The 24,416-nt window shown below is 37.0% G+C and overlaps 1 protein-coding gene across 2 annotated transcripts; it reads left to right on the top strand.

Moving 5' to 3' along the window:
- The first annotated feature begins 786 nt into the window (after nucleotides 1–786).
- HMX2 (H6 family homeobox 2) lies at nucleotides 787–20,034 on the top strand. Of its 2 annotated transcripts, XM_053451207.1 has the most exons (3): nucleotides 787–892; nucleotides 17,644–17,918; nucleotides 19,113–20,034. In XM_053451207.1, exons 2-3 carry the CDS (start codon nucleotides 17,645–17,647, stop codon nucleotides 19,637–19,639), a joined length of 801 nt encoding a protein of 266 aa, XP_053307182.1. In that variant the 5' UTR covers nucleotides 787–892; nucleotide 17,644; the 3' UTR covers nucleotides 19,640–20,034. The 2 variants fall into 2 exon arrangements, with proteins under 2 accessions (XP_053307182.1, XP_053307181.1); XM_053451206.1 differs by lacking the exon at nucleotides 787–892 and having other exon boundaries at nucleotides 17,259–17,918.
- The last annotated feature ends 4,382 nt before the right edge of the window (nucleotides 20,035–24,416 follow it).

Raw genomic sequence — 24,416 nt, 5'->3', positions numbered from 1 at the left:
CAAGAGGATGCCCCATGGATGATCTTGTTTAGTTATTCATTAGGGTCCATGGCGCAACAGAACATGCCATTGGGGCGCAGGGCAAGCAATTGGCATAATATACGGGGCATCAATAAGGAAGAGACAAATACCAAGTAGGGTATCAAACCCCATGCTGTGGCACCAGACAAACCATCATTTGGTATAACTCAGACATGGCATTATGCATTGTGCCACATGACAATATATGGTTGGCACATTGTGGCAAATGGCATAGCGATCTAATAGGCTTGCTTTAGGTAAGAAAGTGCAGGCACTTTGGGTGACCTTGACATCAGTGTGGGGCACCCAGGGTGCTGGGCAAGCCTTTACCCCTGGCATAGTGTGCATCGACCTGGCTGGGTGCTGTTAGCAGGGAGGCTCTAGTTAGCCTGCATGTGCACTCCTCCCTGTTACTGTACAGAGGGCACCAGCCTTGATGTGCTCTGCATCTCTTTGATCTGGGCAATTCACTGTAAAGTGGCCAGTTTTTCCTTGCAATCTGTTAATAAGTCCCTGGCCACTTGTGTTGATTCTACACATGTATGGTTACTAAATCTGTGCGTTTGTTTGCAATTAAAAGTGATGCATTTGTACATGTCCAGTGTTTTGAGCCTGGCTGAACAGATCTCGCTTCGCTGTTTTTATTAAAAACACACTTGTATTTCTTTTATTTGATAGTAAATACTCAGTCTCTGTGTATAGCAAAACACTGGGGAGAAATATATAAACTTCCAGCCACCACATTTACTCTTATTCAGAAGAGCTCCTGAATGCTGCCAATACTCTTGTGACAACCAACATCTCATTCTCTTGCTCCATACTCACCACACCTCTCCTCTGAACTAAAAAAAGACTCAAGAAACTTCAGCAGGTAAGTTACCACTCAGCTGAAGACATAGTCATTGGGAGCTGAAGCTTCACTCGCCATTTAACCTTTCCAGTACCAGAGAGGTCCCTCAGCCCTCGGCCACTGAAAGGGTTAACAATCCTGGTGCAAAATACAGGACTCTGAGTTATTAGGTCAGTGAGCACTTGGTTAAATAATGAGGTTAACCCTTTCGGGGGCAAAGAGGAGAGGGGACTTGTTGACCAACTGTCTGTTTTAATTAGGGAATTCTGCTACTACATGTGAGTGAGTGGATGTATGTTTTTATAATGTGATCAATGTATGTGTATTTTTACATTAAGCTGAGCACTTATGATATGCCAACGCACTAGTCTGTGTATTTATTATAGGTGACACATTAACCCATTGAGAGCTGGAGCTATGTCTTTTTTAACCAGTTCCCATGCTACGTGTACATGCATGAATTGTGGTATTGTACAATACCGTGTAGAGCTTTTTATTTACAGCTGTTCCCTTTGTTTATATGTTAAATGTCCCTGTATGTACATACAGTTGTGTTGCATGCGTCTTGCAATAATCACTTTTAGCCTATCGACTTATAGCAATGTGCAAACAGAATGAAGAGCCCATTAAGAAACATTAACAGATTGCTGCAGCATAATGCTCCGGTCTGTATTGATCGTAAAATGTCTGTGAAATATTGTTTCAAATGTATCTATTGTTCCATTGCTACCCTGTCACTTAGTGACCTTGGTTTGTTCTCAAACAGCCAAATGAGCTTTTTGATGGCTGTTATTAGACTAACAAGTTTTTTTTTTATTAATTTTTTTAAAAAAACCTAAATATCACTGCAGGGTGTGCAGCCAAATTAAAGTACACAAAAATGAACATCGATCATACTTTTGTTTTCTGGATCCATGATTTACATGACCAGCTATCAAGACTTTAAAAAAAAAAAATAATGTGTGTGTTTAACATGGGGCGAAAAGGACACTTTGTTAACAGTTTTACTGCTGGGGTGGAGAACGCTTTATTGGAAGGTCACAGCACCCGAAAGGGTTAAAAGTCCACTAAAATGTTTTATATGTGTCCCTCAGCGCATTACACTTTAACTAATCCTTATGTGACCTTTAAAAAATCAGCCACCAAACAGTTAATTTCCAGTAAAAATATACCTTTACCTTCCACCATGATTAATATCATTGCAAAATGGGAAAATACTCAATGACCTAAAATATTAAGGGGCAACTGGGTTTAAAAAAATATGCTAAAAACTAGAAGATTTACCCTCACTAGACATTTATTAAATAACTCTAAAAAGAAACACCACAGATGATCACACATCTTCTTATATGTAGATTTCATAAATGTTATGTATATAAAATGTAGAGTTCTGCAGCTGATTTTAGCTTTCTGTACTAGAGCTTATGGAATGTTCTGCATGGCTGTGCAGGCACCAGCATGTGCTATCCATTTAATTATTGCATTAAATGGACCGTCTAATTATCACACGCATTAACATCCATGTATTATTCCAAGTTTATCTTTTCAGAGTTACATTTCCGCATTAAGTCTAATCCTGTATGAGGATAGATGTTTAAACCACTTATATAAATATATTTCAATTGAACAAGATTAGGAACACTCATGTCTCATGTATTGGTAACAGCATTAACATGTTAAAGAGCAGCCTTAGTATACAGCCTTGGACAGTGATGTTTTCATTGGCATTCAAATAATTAATTATTTTTTATTAACCCTTTGTGATCATTCACCTACTAAGCACTCAAAGGGTCAAACTTTTAACAAGGACTCTACATCCCATTGGGAAACTCTAGTTGGAGTGAACTATCATTCTTGTAATGCCAAGGCAGTCTTTTAAGTTGTTGTGGAGGATGACAGTCAGGGTACACAGAAGCGATTGGCAGCTACCAGGTTTGTGTAAATGCCCAACAGGCACCCATGGCTTCCACGAGCTTCACCACAGACAGCTTGCCCATCCTTGTCCCAGAGGTTGGCCATCAATGAGAAAAAAAAATCTATTAATTATATAAATCAAATACCTTAAGTAGATAATAAAAGTAGGGAATCCATCAATAAAATGTACTTCCAAAGTGTTGCATTGCACCCCCATCCATTCCAAACTGTCCTGGATAGCCTAGATATTTTAGATATTTAGAGGATCATTAACTTTTATTGCTGAATGATCCAGGTCATTATTGCATGGTTAACTCTTTGCTTCCATATTTCTCTGCCACCCTCCCAGAACACAGAATGGATTCCTAAAATTCCCTGGTTCCCCTAGCAGTAATATTTGAGTCTGCTCCTTCTTCCTGTTGATAGAGAGCAAGCATCAGATTTTCATCAAAGTTCTATTAAGTGAAACATAGGTTGTAGGGCAGCCCCTGATTGAAACAGTTTAAATTTTAATTGTGTTTTTAATTTGACATATAGTTGCAGAGAGGAATGACACTACAACGCCAAAGGCCGGTCGATTTTCTTAATTTCTCCCAGAGGAATTGATGGGTTTATCAGGCAACTAGATTGGAAAGCCATTAAAGTCTTCTCTGGCTGGCCTGTTAATTGGAACTTGATGGATGGATGTAGTCATGGTAGTAGGCAATGCTGATCCAATCTTTAGGACTTTCTGTTTTCCAATAAATTACCCAATTCATTTTCCAAGCACAGATTACATAAATTCTACACCTCTAGGGCTCTGAGTTTTCAAAAAGCACCCCTGCTGCCCCCTCCCTATAGCATAGTGCCAGATGCCATTTGCACCAAAATATGTTCTGAATGAAAATCGAAATATAATCAACGTTTATACTTAGAAAATTTATTGCAATCATTTTCTCTGGTAATTTCCTTATTTTAAAGTTTGGACATGTCATATATCATAACCTCAGTTTCTGTAAAAAAAAAAAAAAAAAAAAAAGAAAAAAAAAGCACCCTGTGTTTAATGTTTAGCAATGCTTGATTCCAAGATCAAACATGTTTATGACTTCATCTGTCATCTACTCACATAGACTTCTTCCAATATCAGATCTGAGAAACAAGCCTATTTTCTAACTGCTGAAAAAAATAAAGAACAAAAAAGAATCAATTTTTATTAGAGGTTCATGAAAGCTCACAGCTACCTTGATATCAAGCAGAGTGGCTGATACCATCTAGTTTTTAACCCTCTCTGCGATTGATACAACTTTCACAATAATAATCATAATAATAATAATAATAATAATAAAAATAATAATAAAAAAAACCTTAACCATCTTTGTACCACGGGTTCTTTTTAGTGCTCATCACATAACAAAAACTTACCCTTGTTAAATCCATTCCTACCTAGAATAAAAAAATATTGCAATGGCAAACAGTTATGAATTGCACCAGGAGGCATTCTTCTCATAAGAATTCAAATGATATATTATTAAACCTATTTTATTGCATATATAATATCTTGGTATTTATTTCTCCTATGCCTGGTAAAACAAAATAGGATTATTACAAAGAGCTTGCAATCTACTGTTTGCTTAGGTGGGGGAAAAAAACAGGTTCAGCATTAGGAAAGACTGTGTAACATGGCAAAGTGCTTTGTTTTCAACATATGTCTTAGTAGTCATAGTAGTTTTCTGCCATGCACATCTCCAGAGAGGTAATACAAACCCAGGATCTGCTACTGCATCTACAGAGTTCTGAGCAGTCTGTGGCATCGGAGGGGTTAATGCCAGAAGTAGTAGTCTCTTGGCTCTCTTTGAGAAATAGCTGTGAGATCAGCCTCAGCCCTTGGATCAGCTTGCAAACCGAGATGTAGAACGGATTCAGCAATCATCTTATATTACACTTCTGTTGCTGCACTTTCTCCCTCCTTCATCCTCCATCACCACCGCCCCAGTTTCTTACTCTTCTAAATATTTCATCACACCTGGAAGAAAGTGAGGAGACTACAGTCTACAGCTGGTACTTTGTGACTGCAGCAAAACCAGAAGCTGCATGAAATGATAGCATACATTAACCCTTTTAGCAAGGAGCCCTTCAATCAAAGGGTTAAACAAGCCGAACTAAGCAGAGAACAGAGCACAGCTATGAGGGTTTGTACAAAATCTTCTTAGTTTACAAGTTGCCAGGGTACAGGGTACTTTGCAGTTCTACAGCATAGGCCATTCAAGTAGCCCACCTGGGGAGGTACATTGTGGCATGTATGGTCCATGAAATGCTTGTTGCATCCATGGTGATTACATTTGCAAAGGTGAGAAACAAAGACTCTATGCAAACAACACCTTAAAGTAAACCTACTATGTAGATGGGGTTTTTGGTGCTGGTTGATTGCTTGAGGTCCTACAGAATTTATAGATTGATGGCTCCCTGTTTAATGCTCTAAGATTCTTTCCATGGAACATCACCTTTAAGAATAGAACTAAACCTGTTGTTATTAAGTTCTTATTCTTTTCCAGAAAATGTGCTTTTTGCCAAGGCCTGGCCATTTCAAATTAAAGTGGAGAGAGTCCCTGGTGCCAGCAGCTTCTAGCCATGGGAGCCAAAGCTTGAATGAGCTCAGCTCCTGAGACTTTTAGCATTGACTACCTACTTTAATGTTAATTAAGCCATATGCAAACCTCATAAATGCTTTAATTTTTTTTTTATTGTGTGCCCTCCCCTCTCCCCATGACTGACCTTTAGTAGATATGACATGAACCAGATCTTGGGCATCTTTCTTGTACAAAATATGTACCTGCTGCCACTAATTCTATCTTGTGACAAAATAAATTGCCATCCAACTCCTAGCAACCCCTACTCCCTAAAATAATAATTTTTTAAGGATACTGTTAAGGATAGAGACAATAGGAATAAGTTTATTTTATTCAAAATCATGTACCTTTATTGAAAGAGTGGAGGCAGTGGCTAGTGGAGGCACATATTGAGCTCAAAGGCTCTTAACCATAGGTTTACATACAAATTATGAGAGGTACCTGTCTGTGTATTTCACATTATCATATGCATTGACTTAAATATATTAAATAAAGAAAATTGTATTAGCTTAGCCTAATTACCTCTGGTGAGTGAGCATGGTGGTAGCTGTAGCCCACAGTGACCTGACACAAAATTTTGGGGATCCCATCCCCATGTATGTTTATCTGTTTTGGATCTAAATTACCTTGTTTTGGTACATTCTATTGTAACAAGTTACATCTGTGCTTACTTATATGCACTTATATTGTAGAAACCAATACATTGGTGTTATTAATGTTATTAAAGGCAAATTAGGACCACTTTTAGGTGGCCTTCTTCTGCACCACGAAGGGGTCCGGAGGCTGGAGGGGCCCATCAACACCAGTAGGGGCCCAGGTTGCTGAAGCATACAAGACAACTTTTTTCAAAATATGTATTTTAACATTTAGTTATGGAACTTTAGGCAGATATGGACAAAGGTGATCTTCATAGGAAATACAGGGTGATAGTGGTCTTAAAATGTACCTCTAATTCTCTATCCTATTTCCATTCTTTTGTAAATATTGATTTGTTTGATTTCTGCTATTTTCAACATGAAATCTTTCCAGAAATTTGTGTATTTGCATTCATTGTTTGCTAGTCCAAATGTGTTTAAAGTTGGCAATTTTACTGCTTCATTGTAGGATTTTTTTGGGAAAAATGCATAAAATAGAAATGTACTGCTTGAGGTGGCAGCCCAGCAGAATTAAACATTTATAGGTTTCCTGAATTAAAGGGGAGATCTGATCATTTTAACTCCATTCTTGCTATCAAGTAAAAAATCCACTTCTGGCATTATGTATATATTAGTGACTATCAGTGATATAATGCGTAAAGATGAATAAGACATTGATATGTGGAGTATGCCTCGTTACGGTCCTGAAGAACTAGCCGAAAAAGGCCTTTGAGCGTTTCTCTTTAAGCTGACAGATGTGCTCATTTAACAAGCTGAAGCTGAAATGGTTGTATAAAACCTGCCTATTTAGCTCTGACAGGGGAGATTTCACGGCCTGTCTAGCGGGGTTGTAAATTCTGTCCCCAACTGTGCTTTAGCCAACTTGCCCAATGTCTCCACTCACTGCGGGCAGATACCCCCACTCCCAGCATATGTCTTATTAGAATGGTCACGCTGTTGAGTGGCACGCAGATCGCATACTATACATACTTTAGGAGAGCGTAGTATAGTTTAGTATGCTATGACCTTCTCGGTACCCTAAAAACATCCGTTTACCCCGAGATAGTAGAACGGGCTGTTTATGCTGCTATATAACGCAAGTGATTCTTAGAACGTTTGTTATTTCCTTCAATTATTTCTTCATCATTCCATAGACCAGAGGTGAAAAGGAACATTTCTACCCCCTGGTCATCCAGGATATCTGCTACATTCACATTATGTATCAGGGCCCTTTATTATTATTTATTGTTTCATATAGCGCCGTCATATACCGCAGCGCTGTACAATGGGTAAACAAGACACAACAAGTAGTATATAACATAACTGCTTGACTTACAGGCAAGGAGGGCCCTGCTCAAATGAGCTTACAATCTAGCGGTAGTAGGTTCCAGTGTTTTAATTTGTCTTCCAAACCTCCCCTGGACATATTTTTTGGGGGTGTGAGTAGGTTAAGCAAGTCCAGTGTATTTCTTGTTTCTAAGCCCTCACAGGTTAAATACGCAGTTTCCCAGATCACCGTGCTTTTAGCAAACTATAACCCCCCCCCCCCGACTCCAAAACCAAACAGACTTCATGCTGTAGACTGTATTCTCAGTAATGGTGCTTCTCTTTATCTATTCATCCCTTTGTGCATTTTAATGGCTCACAGCAGGATTGACAAGTAATTGATACAAAGACTTTATCGCACATTTAATTAGTTGAACGCCTCATTCTGACAGCAGAGATACGAGGCCCGGACATTTCTTGAATTTGCTTTATTCCGTTAGTGAGACTGGGCTGGTCATTTCATTATCTGCCATTATATCACAATATGGAGTGTCGCCGAACAGGCAATTTAGAAAGGGATACGGGGACTGGGCAGATGTGTAAATAAAGTGGATCTACTGAATAATGTGGCCCTAGTTATTTTTGGTCATCCTCAATGAAGATGAAAAAGCTGAAATAGGACTGTTTTATTTACAAACTAGAGAAGCACCATGTAACGACATGCAGAATATTTTATGACAATGAGTTAAAACGTCATTATAAAGGAGAAACTCGATGGGTTGACCCTTCATAATGCTTCGTTACGTCGGTGAGCTGAAGTGCCTCAGATCTCCTGAATCGACCAGCACCGTTTAGTGAATAAACCTCTATGCTTTGTTGGGGATTAGCCATTAGCCAAACTGTGCTACTATCTATGGCCCATGTGGGAGTCCAAATCATGGTCATATTGTACATGGTACATGGTACATGGTCATGTTTACTTGCTTGGCGTCCTATGAAGACAATGTACAGCCCTGTTACACGTTACATAGAAACACAGACTTTGATGGGAGGCTGTTCCACTAATCTCAGTAAAGTAAAACTTCCTTATATTACATCTGACCTCATTCTAACATTTATCCTCCTTTTAAGTAAACGTCCCTCCTGTATTTAAATGTTTTTATCGCATTTCTTTTCTCTATTACCCCTATTAGTATTTGTCTCCCAGACAAGCCAATAAGGATCTGTGGCAATTCACAGCACTTCTTCGCTTCTTCACTCCTATCAATCTATCATCCTTCTCTCTTTATAAGAAGAAATTATATCTTGACAATTATTTCGTTCTCTTACAGTTTTAATTTCTACTATCCAGAAACTGTTCAATAAATCCACACATTTCCCCCCCCCATGGAATCTTGTCTTGAATGCGTCTTCCTATATAATGTATCACGCTGGAAGTTCCTAAATCATCTTATTCTTAAATGAATGGCCTTACTAGGAGTCAACACCCTAATCAAAAGGCACTTCTCGCTGTCCAGGGGTATAGAAGAGGTCTGCATTTTACCATGCAAATGAGATGAAGATGCACTTTCCAGCCTCAGGTTTCTGGCTAAGAGAATTCATAGGCTTGAATAACAATTGCTATCTGACTCCTTTAACGCTTTGAGGGCCAGAGGGGTGAATAATATATTCCAAACTTCCCTTCCCAAACTACCCAAGCTACCAGTTCTACCCTAACCTCACAGTGAGTTACTGACACCGGATCGTGGGAGATGCAGTCCTCTGACAACCCGCTGTGCCGATTAACCTGCAAAGCACCACGATAGGGTAACAAATAAGATAATGTTATCCAGTCCTCAACAGCTTGTAGTGGCTTTGTTAATTACACAGTAAACATTGTTACGGCCCTTCATTTTAGTAGCCATTAAGAAAACACAACAAAACTGACTGCAATATAAAGCGTGCCTCGTAGAAATTCACTCTTTATCACCTTTTTCTGTCTGGCACCTGGTTCATTAGACAGGTATTGCTTTCTTACATTACGGGCTAGGTGGGTTTAATGATAGCCCACCTAGCCCAGCCCAAACTCTGCCCACTTCCACACAAGATCCTTCCACTCACTCCCATTTTGTTCGACCTCTACCTAACCCACTCTTCCATTTTCTTTTCATGCCCTGTCCAGATTTGCCTGCGCCTACATTCGTTTGTAAATTGGTGATAAGGGAATGCAAAGATTGTAGATTCACACCCGGATGTATTTTATTTATTGCTAGAGATGATTCTGTGATATATGTTCTCATGGTTCAGAGAGAGATGTCCAAGTGTTTTATATTGTTGTAGGTACATTTTATTCTTTATTGTTTTCTATAGTGCCATCATATTCCGCAGCGCTGTACAATGGGTAGACGGGACATAACAAGCAGTATATAAGATATCAATTTGACTTATAGATGTAACAATATAACACTTATTTACTTGAAAAACAAGCTGGCTAATTGCTTGTAAAGAACCGCTCATCAGGCCATTCGCACCTCGGCCCATGTTATTGGAGAGCCTCACCTGTAACATATTGACACGACCCAAGCAGTTGCCTTGCAGCATTTTACTCGGGACTTGAATGACTCATTCTCCCCACTAAGAATGATTCATTCTTTCTAGAATAGTCTCCTTAACGTCAGCTATTTCTGGATACATCTAGTATATTTTTGTTCATCTTCTTGGATCTGGTAGGTTCAAGCAATGTCATAGTTTTTTACTTAAATTACATGTAAGCATGTAAAATAATTGTACGTGGTATTATGTTGCGGTATGCAAACTCGTTTGTTATATATTCCCACTGTTTACAATTTTTTTTTATGTAAACAATTTATTTCTGGCCTCAAACTTGTCTTTAACTTGCTCAGTGGTAACCGGCTTGTGCCTGTACTTCAACAGGTGCATTGCTAAGTTCTTACAAGACGTAGGATATTCATCTAAAGCAACCTTCAGCAGAATAAAAACACAACCAAACACACCAACAGGAAAAACTAAAAAAAAATGCTGTACATACACAGCTCCAAAACTGCTCCAAGCAGTTACGTCCTATGCAACAACACTACCCAGCTTACAGCATGACGTAATTGTTAATTTATAGCAAATTAAGTATGTTATGCCCATATATAACATATATTATATTTCATATAAATAAAACTGGCAATTATCGGAGGGTTAAACTGTATCCCTGAATATTGAGCAGTTGGCAGGCATACCTAAGGCTCATTAGAATGAGCGTTCATTGACTTGCAAAGAGCAAAGACATGGTACAAAGATGTCCAGGCCAGAGTCGTGGGTGTCCACAGGCAAGCGCAAGAAGAGACACCCTCCACCAAAGACCTTACAAAGTGATCAGGGGAACTTGTAAAGAGTAAAGTTCAAATAACTTGATGGTCTTAAGGGAAAAGTGTGACCAGCTAGGGCGCAATGTAATACAGAATATCACTGGTTCAAATAAACTAGGAAACTGAAGTATAGGAAATAAAACTTCTTTGGGAAACATCTACAAAGCCATGACAGGTTTGTAGAAGATGTGAAGGACATCACAGTCAAAGTATTTGGGCAAAATATCAGGGATGGCCAATGCTCCGTTTTATCCTCAATATGGGGACAAGAGCATTGCTTAAGGTTTATAACTATGGCTAATTCTTAAACTCTAGTAATTTATCGGCCCGGCAGACAGGTAAAGCCAGTCCTGGCACTAACATGTCGAGAAATATATATATTAGTTGTTAATATATGCATAACTATAGTAAAAAAATAAAAGTGTGCTAAAGTATCTAAAAATATTGAACATGGTCTTATGACTGATGCCCCATGTGCTCACGTTTTCTTGAAAAGGGAGCTAGTGCTTTTTAATGACTACTATAGCCTTAGAAATGATTTTTCCGAAATGTTGTGTTTTCTTTTTTAAAATGGGTCTGGTTTTTGCATATGAGCGACTACAGATCGGCCACGTGGATGAGTTCTAGCTGCGTTATCTCAGCCTAATCTGCAAGACACACTCACTCCTTATCTAACTGCCTTGCGGTAAATAATAGAATGGCTCAGTCTCAAATACCCATTAACACTTACTAATGAAAATCTGCGGCGGGAAGGATTTCATTGGCCAAAGCACAACATTGCCAAAGAATCAGCTCAGTGTTTGTGAATAACTAGGGAAAGTCACCCAAAATATTATGAGTACATACAGTGGCAGCCTCCGGGTCTGCTGACAAATCAGTGCGTGGACTGATAGAGACCACAAAGGTTGCAAACTAGGCTACAAACCAGTATAAAGCCGCCTTTTCTGATGTACATCTGCAGTATGAAAGGTTAGGTAAAAGTTGCATTTTCTGTTTAGGGTTTACACAAAGCGCTTGCCTCATTTTGTGGACGTGTGAGCGCCGGGCTATTTACCCGTACACAGCCTCGTCTGATTATCTGTGAAACATCTTTGCGTGTGTGTAGGAGGACCTGCTGGATTTCATGTACCTGGTTGTGTGAACGCATTATCAGATTAAAGATACACCTGATCCAATGTACCTGCAAACAACTCATCTAGCTTTGTAAATATACGGCAGTAATTAAATACCTGCACTAGCATTTCGCTAAGTGGCTGTGGTATTTTTGTATCAACTTTCAACAAAGAAATCTTTTTGGAAAATCTTTTTAAAAGCTTGATTTTTTTTCCCGCCCGATGGTTACTTATAAAAATAATTAAAAATAAAAATAAAAAATCTGATATAGATAACACATTGAAGATAACTTTCCGATTTCAGTCAACAAAAGTAAAGGAATTTATTGTATTTAACAAATTATCAGTAATACCGGTATATATATATGTACATTTTATCGACACTGGCTAGGCCTTTCTTGTTACTTGTCTCAGACAGAACCAATGCAATCTATTTTCAGGCCGCAACTGGGGAAAAGTGTTAGAATTGGCACAAGCGGACGTACAGCTCTTATGTGCGTTATTTATTCCATTTTGGCCAAGTTTCAAGGGAAAGATAAGAAAATGTACATTTTTGTTTTAACTCTGAACTTTGCCAAGGCTTACATTCCCACTAGCTAAAACTCAAATGGAGGATATGGAAAGTAAATACAGAGAGTTATTGGGAAATGCAATTATTGCTGCTTAAGTACATGTTTGACTTTTCCTCTATGCGCATTCAAAATGTAAAAAAAATATATATACACATTATTTTACATGTGCTTTATGAGAGCGTATGTTTTATACAGGAACTCAATGAAGGACAGTTTCCCAAATAGTTTTTCAATGTGGGGTCTCCCTGGGTTAATGAACTGACATCATGATTAAAACTGACCATTTGTAATGTGTCGAGTGCGATGCAGATCCATGAAAAGGTTAATGTGCTGAAAGAGGATATCTTTTACACTGCACCTGCCCCTCGCAACGACAAAGACAGGGGGAGAAAGGGGGGCTCAAGGAGAAAGACAAAAACAAGAAGAAGAAGAAATAATACAATGAGTTAGAGAAAGGTAAAGGGCAAGAACGTTGGGGACATAATGGAAGACAATGAGAAATAAACCACTTGAAAGGCTAAAGCAGAGACACAAAGGGGTATGACGCAAGCTATAGAGATGGACAGGTAGATGGGGAAGAGACAGCGCAACAGTAAAGGAGTAAATCTAAGCGAAGGTCGGGGGTGAGAAAGGGAGAGGGAGGTGGGTTTTTTTCTAATCAATTAGACCATTAACTGAGTCTATCAAGTAAGTCTTTAAAGATTAGACTTCTGGCGTAACACACACCACGTGACGGCCAATTAATGACATTAAAAGGCACTTTATTGGATACAGCACACATAAACGGTTTTTGTTTAATGAAAATATCATTACAAAACTCCTTGACATTTGCCTGTATTGATTCCCAACATTATTCTGCCCTGTGATTCTGGCTTTATAATTTCTTCCTGGATTACTATGCATTTAAAAGGACTATTTCCTTACGAAGAAAAGCATTTGATTTGTGGTGGAACTAAACTACGTGGGCTTCTAAGCATCGCCAGTCACACATGCACAGTAGATTTTAGCGGCCAATTTAACACTTTTGAAATTATATCACAAAATGGTGATTAGCATACATTTACTGAATTACAGGTCTTTTATTGTTGAGCTAGCCATTTGGCTAGTAAAACTACATGCAGTAAAGTAAGGCCCTATGCCAAGGCCCAAGACTGTGTTAGACTTAACTAAAGACTAACGTCAATCAATAATTAAGTAGCATATAATAAATCATTAATAGTAGAAAATGTTTTTTTTCCCTAATTTATAATACCAGGGTCCGGCAAGCTTTGTGAAAGAATATGGCTACAGTTTTTAAATATAACGAAGAACATTAGACATAAGAGGAGGTGTTTATAAAGGCTTCCTTGACAAAACTGCTAATAAAGACCATGACACTCAGGCTTTGACCGATCCTCCCCACATCTCCACGAAGTTTCACCGATACCATGTATAACGTAGAGAAGCAGGAAGTAGGAGATCCCCATGGGAGGGGTCAAAGGAAAGTTCCAACTCCTCAATATAGAAATGAGCTTTTTATTTGAAAATGATAATTTCACTATATCACATGGGACACATGAAGAAAGCCACCTAACGCGTTTTGCGTTGGTACTCATATATACTCAAGAATTAGGTATAGGGCATCCTAAAAGCAATAGCTATCAATTCAATAACTCCTGTCCGAGATGGTCATGTATTAATTACTGAATTATAGTTATCACATTCATTCTAAAATTATGGGAGAAAAGTAATAACATTTTTTTAACTTCATTTATTTTTTTTAAATGCCCCTTCGGCTTCTCTGTGCCTTGCAAAGTGTTTCTCGGAGAAGTCAGGGATAAAATATTGATGACTTTTTCTCATAATGAAACAAGATACCAGCTTACAAGTTTTCTATTGCTGCTTTATTGGTACTTAGTAGCCAAATGATGACCTCTTGCTGTATTTGGCCTACAATCCACACAAATCAGCGATTTTCTGTGTTCTCTAACATTGACTTACCTCTACTGATATTCCAAGTACAAATCTGTCAAGGTACAACTAACTTGCACAACTAAAATTACGGTATTTGAAAATGTGTTAACATTTTAGGTGACATTACTGGCAGAGTTGAAAGGTTCCTCCAAAATATGGACATTGAGCCATCAGAAACCTTTAAGGGAACCCTAACAACTATTACCACACATGCCATGAGCACCATACCTACTTCAAACACCAGATATCACTTACATTATACACACTTCACATCCTATCCATACCCCTTAAATACACATTTGTAGCTTATAAAGTGGGTAATCTAGCTGATGTATCGGTTTGTCATATTGTTTTTTCCATGACACGTGATTTCACTTGTAAACGTAAGGCTTCAATCTCATTAATGTCCCCCTTCCAACAGTGACCTAGTGTCATCCAAGTCACTAGTTCATTGTTCGTAGCCTTAGGCTAGGTCATCATTAGCTGATAACCCTAAAACAACAGCCTGTAGTTGCAGTTCTTCTCTGAATAAAGGAGGCAATCAACCAACATGGAGCCAAACCCCACAATAAGATTAAAGAGACCCAAAATGCTAAACAAGGCGAGCAGGCTTTATAAAGGTAACTTCTATGATGTCTTATCAAATAAGGATTTCGAATGCCAAGTCACTTAGCTGTGGCCGTTTTGTGGACAAATGGCTAGAAGAAAGAAACATTGACAATGAATACAAGGCCTCACAGAGGTGGTAGGGTGGGGGTAATTTTGGACTCAATATTCCCTTGATCTATACATTTAAATGCAATTAAATAATGCATTTTATAAATTGATTTTAGCTGCCTCTTAGATTGTTGCCTATTATAGTCAGAGTAAGAATGTACCCTGTTGATCACCTTCTTGCAAAAATGAAAACAGCCTTGTAAGTGGATGTTTATATAGATGACTTGCATTAAACAAAGTTGTACATTACATACAACCAAGTTTAGGTGCAAAGGTGGCTTTAAAGAGTACAAGAGTACTAAAATAATGTGTCTTCTACCTGTTTTTAACTGGAGGCACCTCATCGATTGATCCTAGGAGCTGGAGTAGGCAACCTGTCACTTATGTTCATGTCCTCTACACTACAAGTCCCAGAATTATTAGCTCCCCAGAACCGTATTCTGCCTTGGAATACTGGAAGCTGTAGTCCTTAGTAACAAAAGTGCTTAATGTGGTTAATGTCTGCTTTAGATTAAATTTTAATTTGAGAATCAAACATCCTTTTTCTATGCACAATTTATTCATATCTTTTTTATGGTTTCTATCTCATTTTGAGTTCAAAGCAGTTAAATAGCATATTCATGTGCAATATATTTTACTACAAAAGCCACTATAGTGATGCCTAAAAATAGTTGAATGACCAGATAGTAGGCATTTCATTTGGATCAATAAACCATTTCCACCAAATGCAACATTATTTCATGAATCTTCCTTTTTTCTCCCAAATAAACAGGACAAGTAATTTGATGAGCCGGGGGCTGTTAGGTTTGGGTGATTCTGTATGAGTACTTCTCTATGAAATGATGCTGGCTCAAGTTCCAGGCGCCAGACACTTGTCTCTCATCTCTCCTAGAAATCACCAATCACACACAAACCAGGGAAGAGGGGATGTGAAAACAGGGCCAGTAGGAAGGTAGGGATAAACCAAGGGTGATGCTGTAAATGTTAAGCTACCCAGAAAGGCCCTGATATACATAGCTAGTGTAACATGGTGTACCCATACAAAATCTGATGGAGTTGTATAATATAATTATAGCAAGGTTACACAGGGATTGTAGGTGAAAGCCATCAATTTTACAATAATGTAATTAAATAGATACATACATGGCAGAAGAATGGAGAATGCGGAAGAGATCTCCAACATTTCAACACAGAAGTCTTTATCAAGGGTGATCTAATGCAGAAGAGATCCCCAAAGTTTTGACACAGAGGTCTTTATCAAGTTAGACCTTTATTTGTATATACCTGGTGGACACAGGTTGGAGTGTTACACCATTTCTCAATTTCGCTTATTTATTTAGCAATTTGACTTTTTCCGCATCTACATGGAACATCACAGACCAGGCAAGGCTCCTAAGCCAACACAATGTTTATTTTAGAAACATCATCCTTAGTTGGCTGTATTTTTATATATATTTCCCTACACAGATCCCTACTTAATGTGACTGTACCTGTCACATTTGGAAGCATTATGATTATAAGCAGACTAGGAGCCCCTAGGTGCGGATGACAGTTGACAAATATGGCCGGCTGCTCACTGCCTATTTATTGGAGGTCAATGTCATGACATCTTAGCACAGATGATGTCAGCAGGGGTGCCTTTCTCCAGATTTTGCATTTGGGGTCATGGTCGCCGGTTTGTCCCTGCTGTGCTTGGAAAGAACCTGCGTGTGTACTGCATTGTGTACACCATATCGATTTTTATGTAAAGGGTAATTAAAACATAAAAGCTTTAGGCAATAGATTTAGAGTATAACCTTTTGCCACTACAACACCAAAACCATTACTCTTTTTTATCTTTAAATCTTTATTTTTCATTTTTTTTTTGTAGATCATTTCTATAGACTTTTATGTTAATAAAGACTGTGTGGCTTTGCAATACTATGGTAATAATAATAATAACCCAGTACAATGTATAATAGAATTAACATAACCCTGATGTATAAATAAGTAAAATACATGTATGCCTGTCTATCTACGTTGTGCTTGAGTATATGGTGAAAGAGAGACTGTGTGTGTAAGATAAATGAATGTAGTGGAAGTAATTTGTAGAATTTGTAGAATACAGTATTTGTAGAAGAGTAAAGATATCCAAAAGTCTTATTGTACAGGTACCCCCCAGGACCCCATGTGTTCACAAGTGTCCATAACAGTTATATACAGTTGGTGTCTTGTAACATCTATCATGCTCAAGACATGCGCCTTAACTAATACTCAGTAGCACCCTTCCCAGATACTTTCCCAATGCAAGTCAAGTCCATGCACTCAGCAGGGTCAGCACCTACTTTGTAACAAGAGCATGGGGCAAGGATTTCCAGTGGAATTTAAATTTTTCCGGGGCTGGTAACATTCTATGATTGGTCCCACGGAGCTATGGATTTCATGCAAATGTGGCCACGCCAGCAGGCAGTCTGGAGATCGGTAGGGACTGTTGCTGAGGAGGGGAGGGCTGCAGTCTGTGTGTGCGTGTGTGTGTGCAAACTGGAAGCAAAGATACCCCCAATAAAAAAAAAATACATAGCACCCCCTCCTCCTCCTCCCCACACCTTCCCAGTGAAGCTCCATCAACCTGATCCTCTCCTCTTCCTTCCTATGCACTCAGGATGAGCAGTAAAGAAGAGGCCACCAAGTGTGCCCCAGCGACTCTGTCCAGCTTCACCATCCAGTCCATCCTACAGGGCACTACATCTGATCGGGGGCGAGCAAGTGTCAGACCCTGTACCAGGGAACCAGTCTCATGCAGGGAGCCCAGCCCTGCCACATCCTCAGAGGAAGAGGAACAAGAAGAAGAATGGAGAGGACACGGGTGTTACTGCACTGAGAACAAGGAATCTAGGGGACTGTCATCCAACAGCTGCAGCCCCCACAGGTGTCCCAGTAAGTACCCCATCCTATTCTGTGTGATGTCTTACTTCGGGATGGGGCATCACTTCTCCACTGCCTTGTGTTCCGGGGGTAGGGAAATGTTACATCCACTTTTCTGCTTGTTCCAAAATTTGCAGCTTCCCATCTTCTCAAGTGAGAGAGACCACATCAGAATAGTACACGAATTATGTTTCATTCTTTCTTTGTACGGTCAACAAAAAAAAAGATTTTTACTTCGTTCTGTTTAAATTCGGGGCGATCTGTTTGTCTTCAATATTTTTCTGTAAGAAAAAAAAAATCAAATGAAAACCTCATTATGTCGAAGACAGGCTGATAATCAGAGGCATATTTAATCTATTCCTGCTCCTTCGCTAAATAATTTAAACTACTTTATGATACCTCAGTGTAACCATTTATCTACAAAAAAAGATACAAATGCATCAGTCTAGGAATTAATTTCATTATAAAGGGACTGTTTATTTCGTTCTACGATCTAACAAAATAAAATAACATATATATGATATAAATAACATTTAACACATAAAACGAATGGAATAATTCAATGTAAACATTCTACATTTTTCAAATGGGGAGATAAAAATATATCAATCAAGGTTAGCGCAGGACAGGATTGAAGCAGATACGTTGATTCGGATATTATTGCAATACATAGCGAATCGTTGCAGAAAATAGGGTTCTTTAATATAGCACCCCCTGGTGAAAAATCGGCGCAATGCCACAAAAAATAATAGCACCAGATGTATCAAAAGGAAAAATATGGTTTGCGCGTTTGTGTAATAACAATGGTGAGATTTTGTTCATTTTTTTGCACTGTACTACGTGACTGCCACACCGTAAAAAATGTTGGATTCTCTACGACTTTTGCTTAGGTACTAAACAGTTTGTTAAGAACCTACATATATATATATATATATATATATATATTTGGAGATATATATTCTAACACTGCCCAATCATTAAAGCAAACAACTAAAATGAGAAGAAAATGGTAACGGTAAAATGATTTGTTCCCAAGTATTTTGGTATAAAGTTTCTTCCTTTTTGGAAATAATTTATTTACGTTTAACACTTTATTCAGGGGATGAGAGTATTACACAATGAGTTGCTTGACTCAGGAATATGTTATTTTGTTGGATAAATACTGTTTGGTGACATTAATGTGATTTCCCTTTATATATTCTGCAGATAATCCTCAAGGGTCACATAGTACAGAGAGACTACGACTTCCTTCTCCATCTCATCATGACTACACAGGAGAAAAGGAGAGACATTTTACCCCAAACACCCCATCTTCTGGTGATAGGCAGAGAGATGGAGGAGATAGGCAAGCTAGTTCGAAGAAGAAGACAAGGACCGTGTTCTCCAGGAGTCAGGTCTACCAGCTAGAGTCCACCTTTGATATGAAGAGGTACCTGAGCAGCTCGGAGAGGGCTTGCTTGGCTTCAAGTCTTCAACTGACGGAAACACAAGTCAAAACATGGTTCCAGAACCGAAGGAACAAATGGAAAAGACAATTATCAGCCGAGCTAGAAGCAGCCAACATGGCTCATGCGTCTGCACAAACTCTGGTGGGAATGCCGTTGGTCTTCAGAGACAACTCCATTCTGAGGGTCCCAGTGCCCAGATCAATTGCTTTTCCAGCTCCCCTCTACTATCCGGGCAGCAACATGTCTTTGCCTCTCTATAACCTGTACAACAAACTGGAATATTGACTTTCCCTCTAGCAAAATATCAGGGAGAATCCAATATACCATAAGCTGCTGAAGAATACATCTCTCCTCTTATGTGATATATCAAAGCAAAAGTGCTTTCTTTGCAAAGGAAATACACCATGTGTATGCACCAACCTGTCTGCTTTATTTTTAGGATTATTTGCTGCATATATTTTGTATGTATTATTTGGAAACGTATTTAATTTTTTTTATTACCAAGCACATGTCCAAACATTTTTTTTCTATTTCAGTGTACTGCCTAATAATGCATAAATATACAAACTCGATAGCCTTTTTCCCTAGAAGAGGAAATCTGCTATTGTTCAAAGGGAAATGGGCTTATTTATGTAAATATCATTTTTTAAATAAATAATAATTTTAAATACCAGAAACAACGTTATATGTTATTTGCATCTGATCGCTTATATTATATTTCGATTAAATAAACAGAGGAGCGATTTAGTCGCCTTATTTCAAAAGATGTATTTGGGAATATTTGTTTTCAATAATTATAGACTATATATATAGATATATATATATCTATATATATATAGATATGTATATATATATATATATATATATATATATATTCCTGCCGTTTTCGAAATAGAATCTTTGCATATACACTTTCTTTATATTTATCTCAGTTGTTATGTATTAATAATATTTACAGTAATGAAATTCTGTTTAAACAGAATTTTGGTATATACTTAATAACCATTCCCTTGGGTTCACTGCGACTAAAAATATAAATGAATAATGTAAGTTGTGAAAAAAAGCACGAATGGAAAAGAAAGTCGGAAACAAAAAATGCAAAAAAAAAAGTCGCACGAATTCCTGCAACAGTAACTTGAAACCATATTAATGAATAATATATAGATATATAGATAGATAGACACATGCATAGATCATATGCTTTGCAGCTTGTTTTAATTTGATTTGTAACGACTTTAGTGCCAAAGGTGAGCGCACTGGCACATAAAGTGTTAAGTGAATTCCTCTTCTGTTCACCTTTAATCTTGCAGCTTGCACATAAACAAAAAATCATTTATTCCCTAGCAAAATGTGCACTGAAGAGTCATTCTAGATCTGCTCTTGCCGTCTGATTTTAGGACTGTAGCTGACTATAATTAATGAGAACCTATTGTTCTCATCACTCTCCTAAAATGACACACACCTGCAAGCCCTGGTATTCTCCAAAATACTCCAAATAAGCCTTAACCAAACAAACCCCTTTTTTATTATTATTGCTATTATATATTCAAGTGTGAATACACTGCTCGCACCAGTGGGTGTTGTGCAAGAACACCTGTTTTAGTTAATGGATCAGTATTGCTGGGTACAAAAACTGGCGATAAGCAATGACCCAGAGAGATGCCTCTGACAATTAAATGTGTCATTCTCTCCCTCTCTGATACAGATTGTGAGGGTAATGAGCTCTGTCAATGAAACAATTTGCATGTTTACCTTCCACAGGAAATCAAGCATTTTAATATGCAAGCGATAAATTTTACAGGAGAGATGGGGAGTATTCTACTATCCCAGACAATAAAACACTCATTTCACAGAGGGGATTTAAACCCAGACAGATGTCTTCTCAGTCCATCATATGTACACACAAAATACATATAGATAGCATAAGATACAGTATTCATTTAAATGATACATTTGAGCATTTCCATTTTATTCATGTATGTGTGCAGTTTCTTAATCCACCGTACTAAGGCAATACTAGTAGTAAATGTATGCTATACTAGAGGTATTTAAAGGCTTATGTGATTGATGAACACTTAGTATATTTTGTTATCAGCGTGCCTGTAGTTGACAGATTAGTTATAGATAGATATGAAATATCCATCTATGGATTTATTACACCATAATATTGTACTATACAATAATACTGTAGTATACATTCCAATAATACTATACTATACAATAATACTATACTATACCATCATACTGTACTATACAATAATACTATAGCATACATTCCAATAATACTATACAATAATACTATACTATACCATTACATTGTACTATACAATAATACTATAGTATACATTCCAATAATACTATACTATACCATAATACTGTACTATACAATAATACTATAGTATACATTCCAATAATACTATACTATACCATAATACTGTACTATACAATAATACTATAGTATACATTCCAATAATGCTATACTATACAATAATACTATAGTATACATTTCAATAATACTATACTATACAATAATACTATAGTATACATTTCAATAATACTATACAATAATACTATACCATAGTATTGTACTATACAATAATACTATAGTATACATTCCAATATTACTATACAATAATACTATACTATACCATAATACTGTACTATACAATAATAATAATAATATAGTATACATTCCAATAATATACTATACAATAATACTATACTATACCATAATACTGTACTATACAATAATAATAATAATAACATAGTATACATTCCAATAATATACTATACAATAATACTATACTATACCATAATACTGTACTATACAATAATAATAATAATATAGTATACATTCCAATAATATACTATACAATAATACTATACTATAAAATACTACTGCACTACACAAATAAACTAGACAATACAACTATAGGATACTATACAATAATTCTATACTATACAATGATACTATACTACACTATAATATGCTTTTTGGATGGGAATGGTATATCCTAATGCAAACATTTTATTTCAAGTCTGAAAAAAGCATTAACATGTCAGTACTGTGATGTATTTGTTTTATGGTTTTCATGAAAATTCAGAATTAGTGTACGATCACATTGCATGAGATTTTTCAAATAGCATGGAACAAAATCTTCATTCAGGGCAATTTATGAAGAAATATTTGACTTCTGATCTGTCTGACATGGCTTGGAATCCTACTGAGATCCTGTTCACAACTACCCTACATACTGCATTCAATGTCATGTATATACAAATGCTGTTATCAATAGATACATGTTATAATTTAATATTAAAAGGAATATATGGATTCTACTAAAGCTCCTATCATGACAAGCCACTTGTGTTCAAAGGCACAGTAACAACTTTATATAATGGGACTACAACTATGTTTTACTGTTATAAACAAGTCTTCCACCTAAATATACAAGCAGTTTGATTAACATAAATTTAGAAACCTATGTGTCTCATAGCTCTTTATCAAGCTAATTTAGTTTCATAAAAAGCTAATAATCTAAAAAGGAGATAGTCCCTCTGATATCAGAATGCTGCTTTTCCTCTTGCATGTAAAAACTGGACAAAAATTTCCAATGTAGGATATGGGAGATAACTTAATCCATTTAATTCATAAGGTACATCAAAGTTTGTGTGATTATAGGATATAGTCATACAATGTATCTATATACATAGAAAAAAACACAATTTTAACCAGCTCCAAATGTAGGAATATATATATATATATATATATATATATATATATATACATACCACACATTAACCTACACAATGGGCCTAGGCATGTCTGCAAAACAAAACATTATTACGTGAAGCATTACCTTTTTTCACTTATCATTGCATGTACTGCGCTGAAATATTCGGGTCATTTTCACAGGAAAATGCAAAATGCCCAAAAGACGCGCAAACTGACGGGCTGGCGTTATGCTGTTAGGTGTCTGGTCTTGGGAAGTGAACGTATGTAAACAGGGGAATGGTTGTGGTGTAACTATGTCCTCATGAGTGTCCTTAAAGCAGGCTTGCTTGTATATATATATATATATATATATATATATATATATATATACACATACATACATACAGTACACACATGCATACATTATTATTTTCTCCTTATCCAATATTAATATGCTATCAAATGGGCTTCTAATTGTGCTACTTCTCCATCTAACTCATGACTCTATTTATGTCTGTGGTTTTCTTTTAATTTTCCCTCCATACAATAAAAACTGTTATATGTAATAGACATTTTGCTTTTACAGCAGACATCAAATGTCATGCATTCTGATTGTTAGAATGGCTGATAACTGGTGGCTCTTGGAAAATGGATTTGTGTAATAGGCATGTTAAAGTATATTAATCATCGCATGATGAGGAACCCAAAATAAATGGCATTTTTATGACTGTAGTGTGCGAATTCCAGAATCAATTTTAGTGAATGTTGCTCACCAAAAAAACCCCCACCACAAATTGTATTAATAAAAATAATTTTCTGTAGTTTAGCCCATATGGCAAAAGCCCACAAGTGCTCCACCCAATGTTATTCATTTATTTATTTGATTGGGGTTAGAAGTCAAGTGTAGCATTTGCGTATATGGCATAGGTGCCAACCAGATCAAAAATAACTTACCAGGGTACAGCGATACAAACAGAGATATAGAAAATAAATTAGAGTGTAATCATGTAAACAATGTCTTCTTTTCCTGATATATTGTCTTAGTCTGTCAATTCTAGTTTTGTCATAAACCTTGAATATATGTATTGTAAGAAGCTGTATAAATTGTTGGCGATATAAAAATAATAATAATACTAATAATAATAATATTTGCGCAATATTACCAAAACATTTCCTGCAACTTAAAAACTCACTAAGATAATAACAGCAAACAAAACATCAGCTAGTTCCACCACTACAACAGAACTCCATACAATAATTTATATAAAATATAGGAAGGCCCAGCATCCAGGATACAAACTTTAATAAATACAATTTAAAACGCGAACTATGTATTGATAAGGAAAC

This window comes from Spea bombifrons, chromosome 11, assembly GCF_027358695.1.
Source record: "Spea bombifrons isolate aSpeBom1 chromosome 11, aSpeBom1.2.pri, whole genome shotgun sequence".
NCBI lineage: Eukaryota > Metazoa > Chordata > Amphibia > Anura > Pelobatidae > Spea > Spea bombifrons.
The sequence above is the reverse complement of the archived record's forward strand: the minus strand, read 5'-3'. Positions and strand labels throughout refer to the sequence as shown.

Bases quoted from the DNA above. Each gene is read 5' to 3' on its own strand.
- HMX2 (XM_053451207.1), top strand. From the start codon at position 17,645: ATGAGCAGTAAAGAAGAGGCCACCAAGTGTGCCCCAGCGACTCTGTCC. The intron at 17,919-19,112 runs GTAAGTACCCCA...TATATTCTGCAG, and splicing joins CAGCCCCCACAGGTGTCCCA to ATAATCCTCAAGGGTCACAT.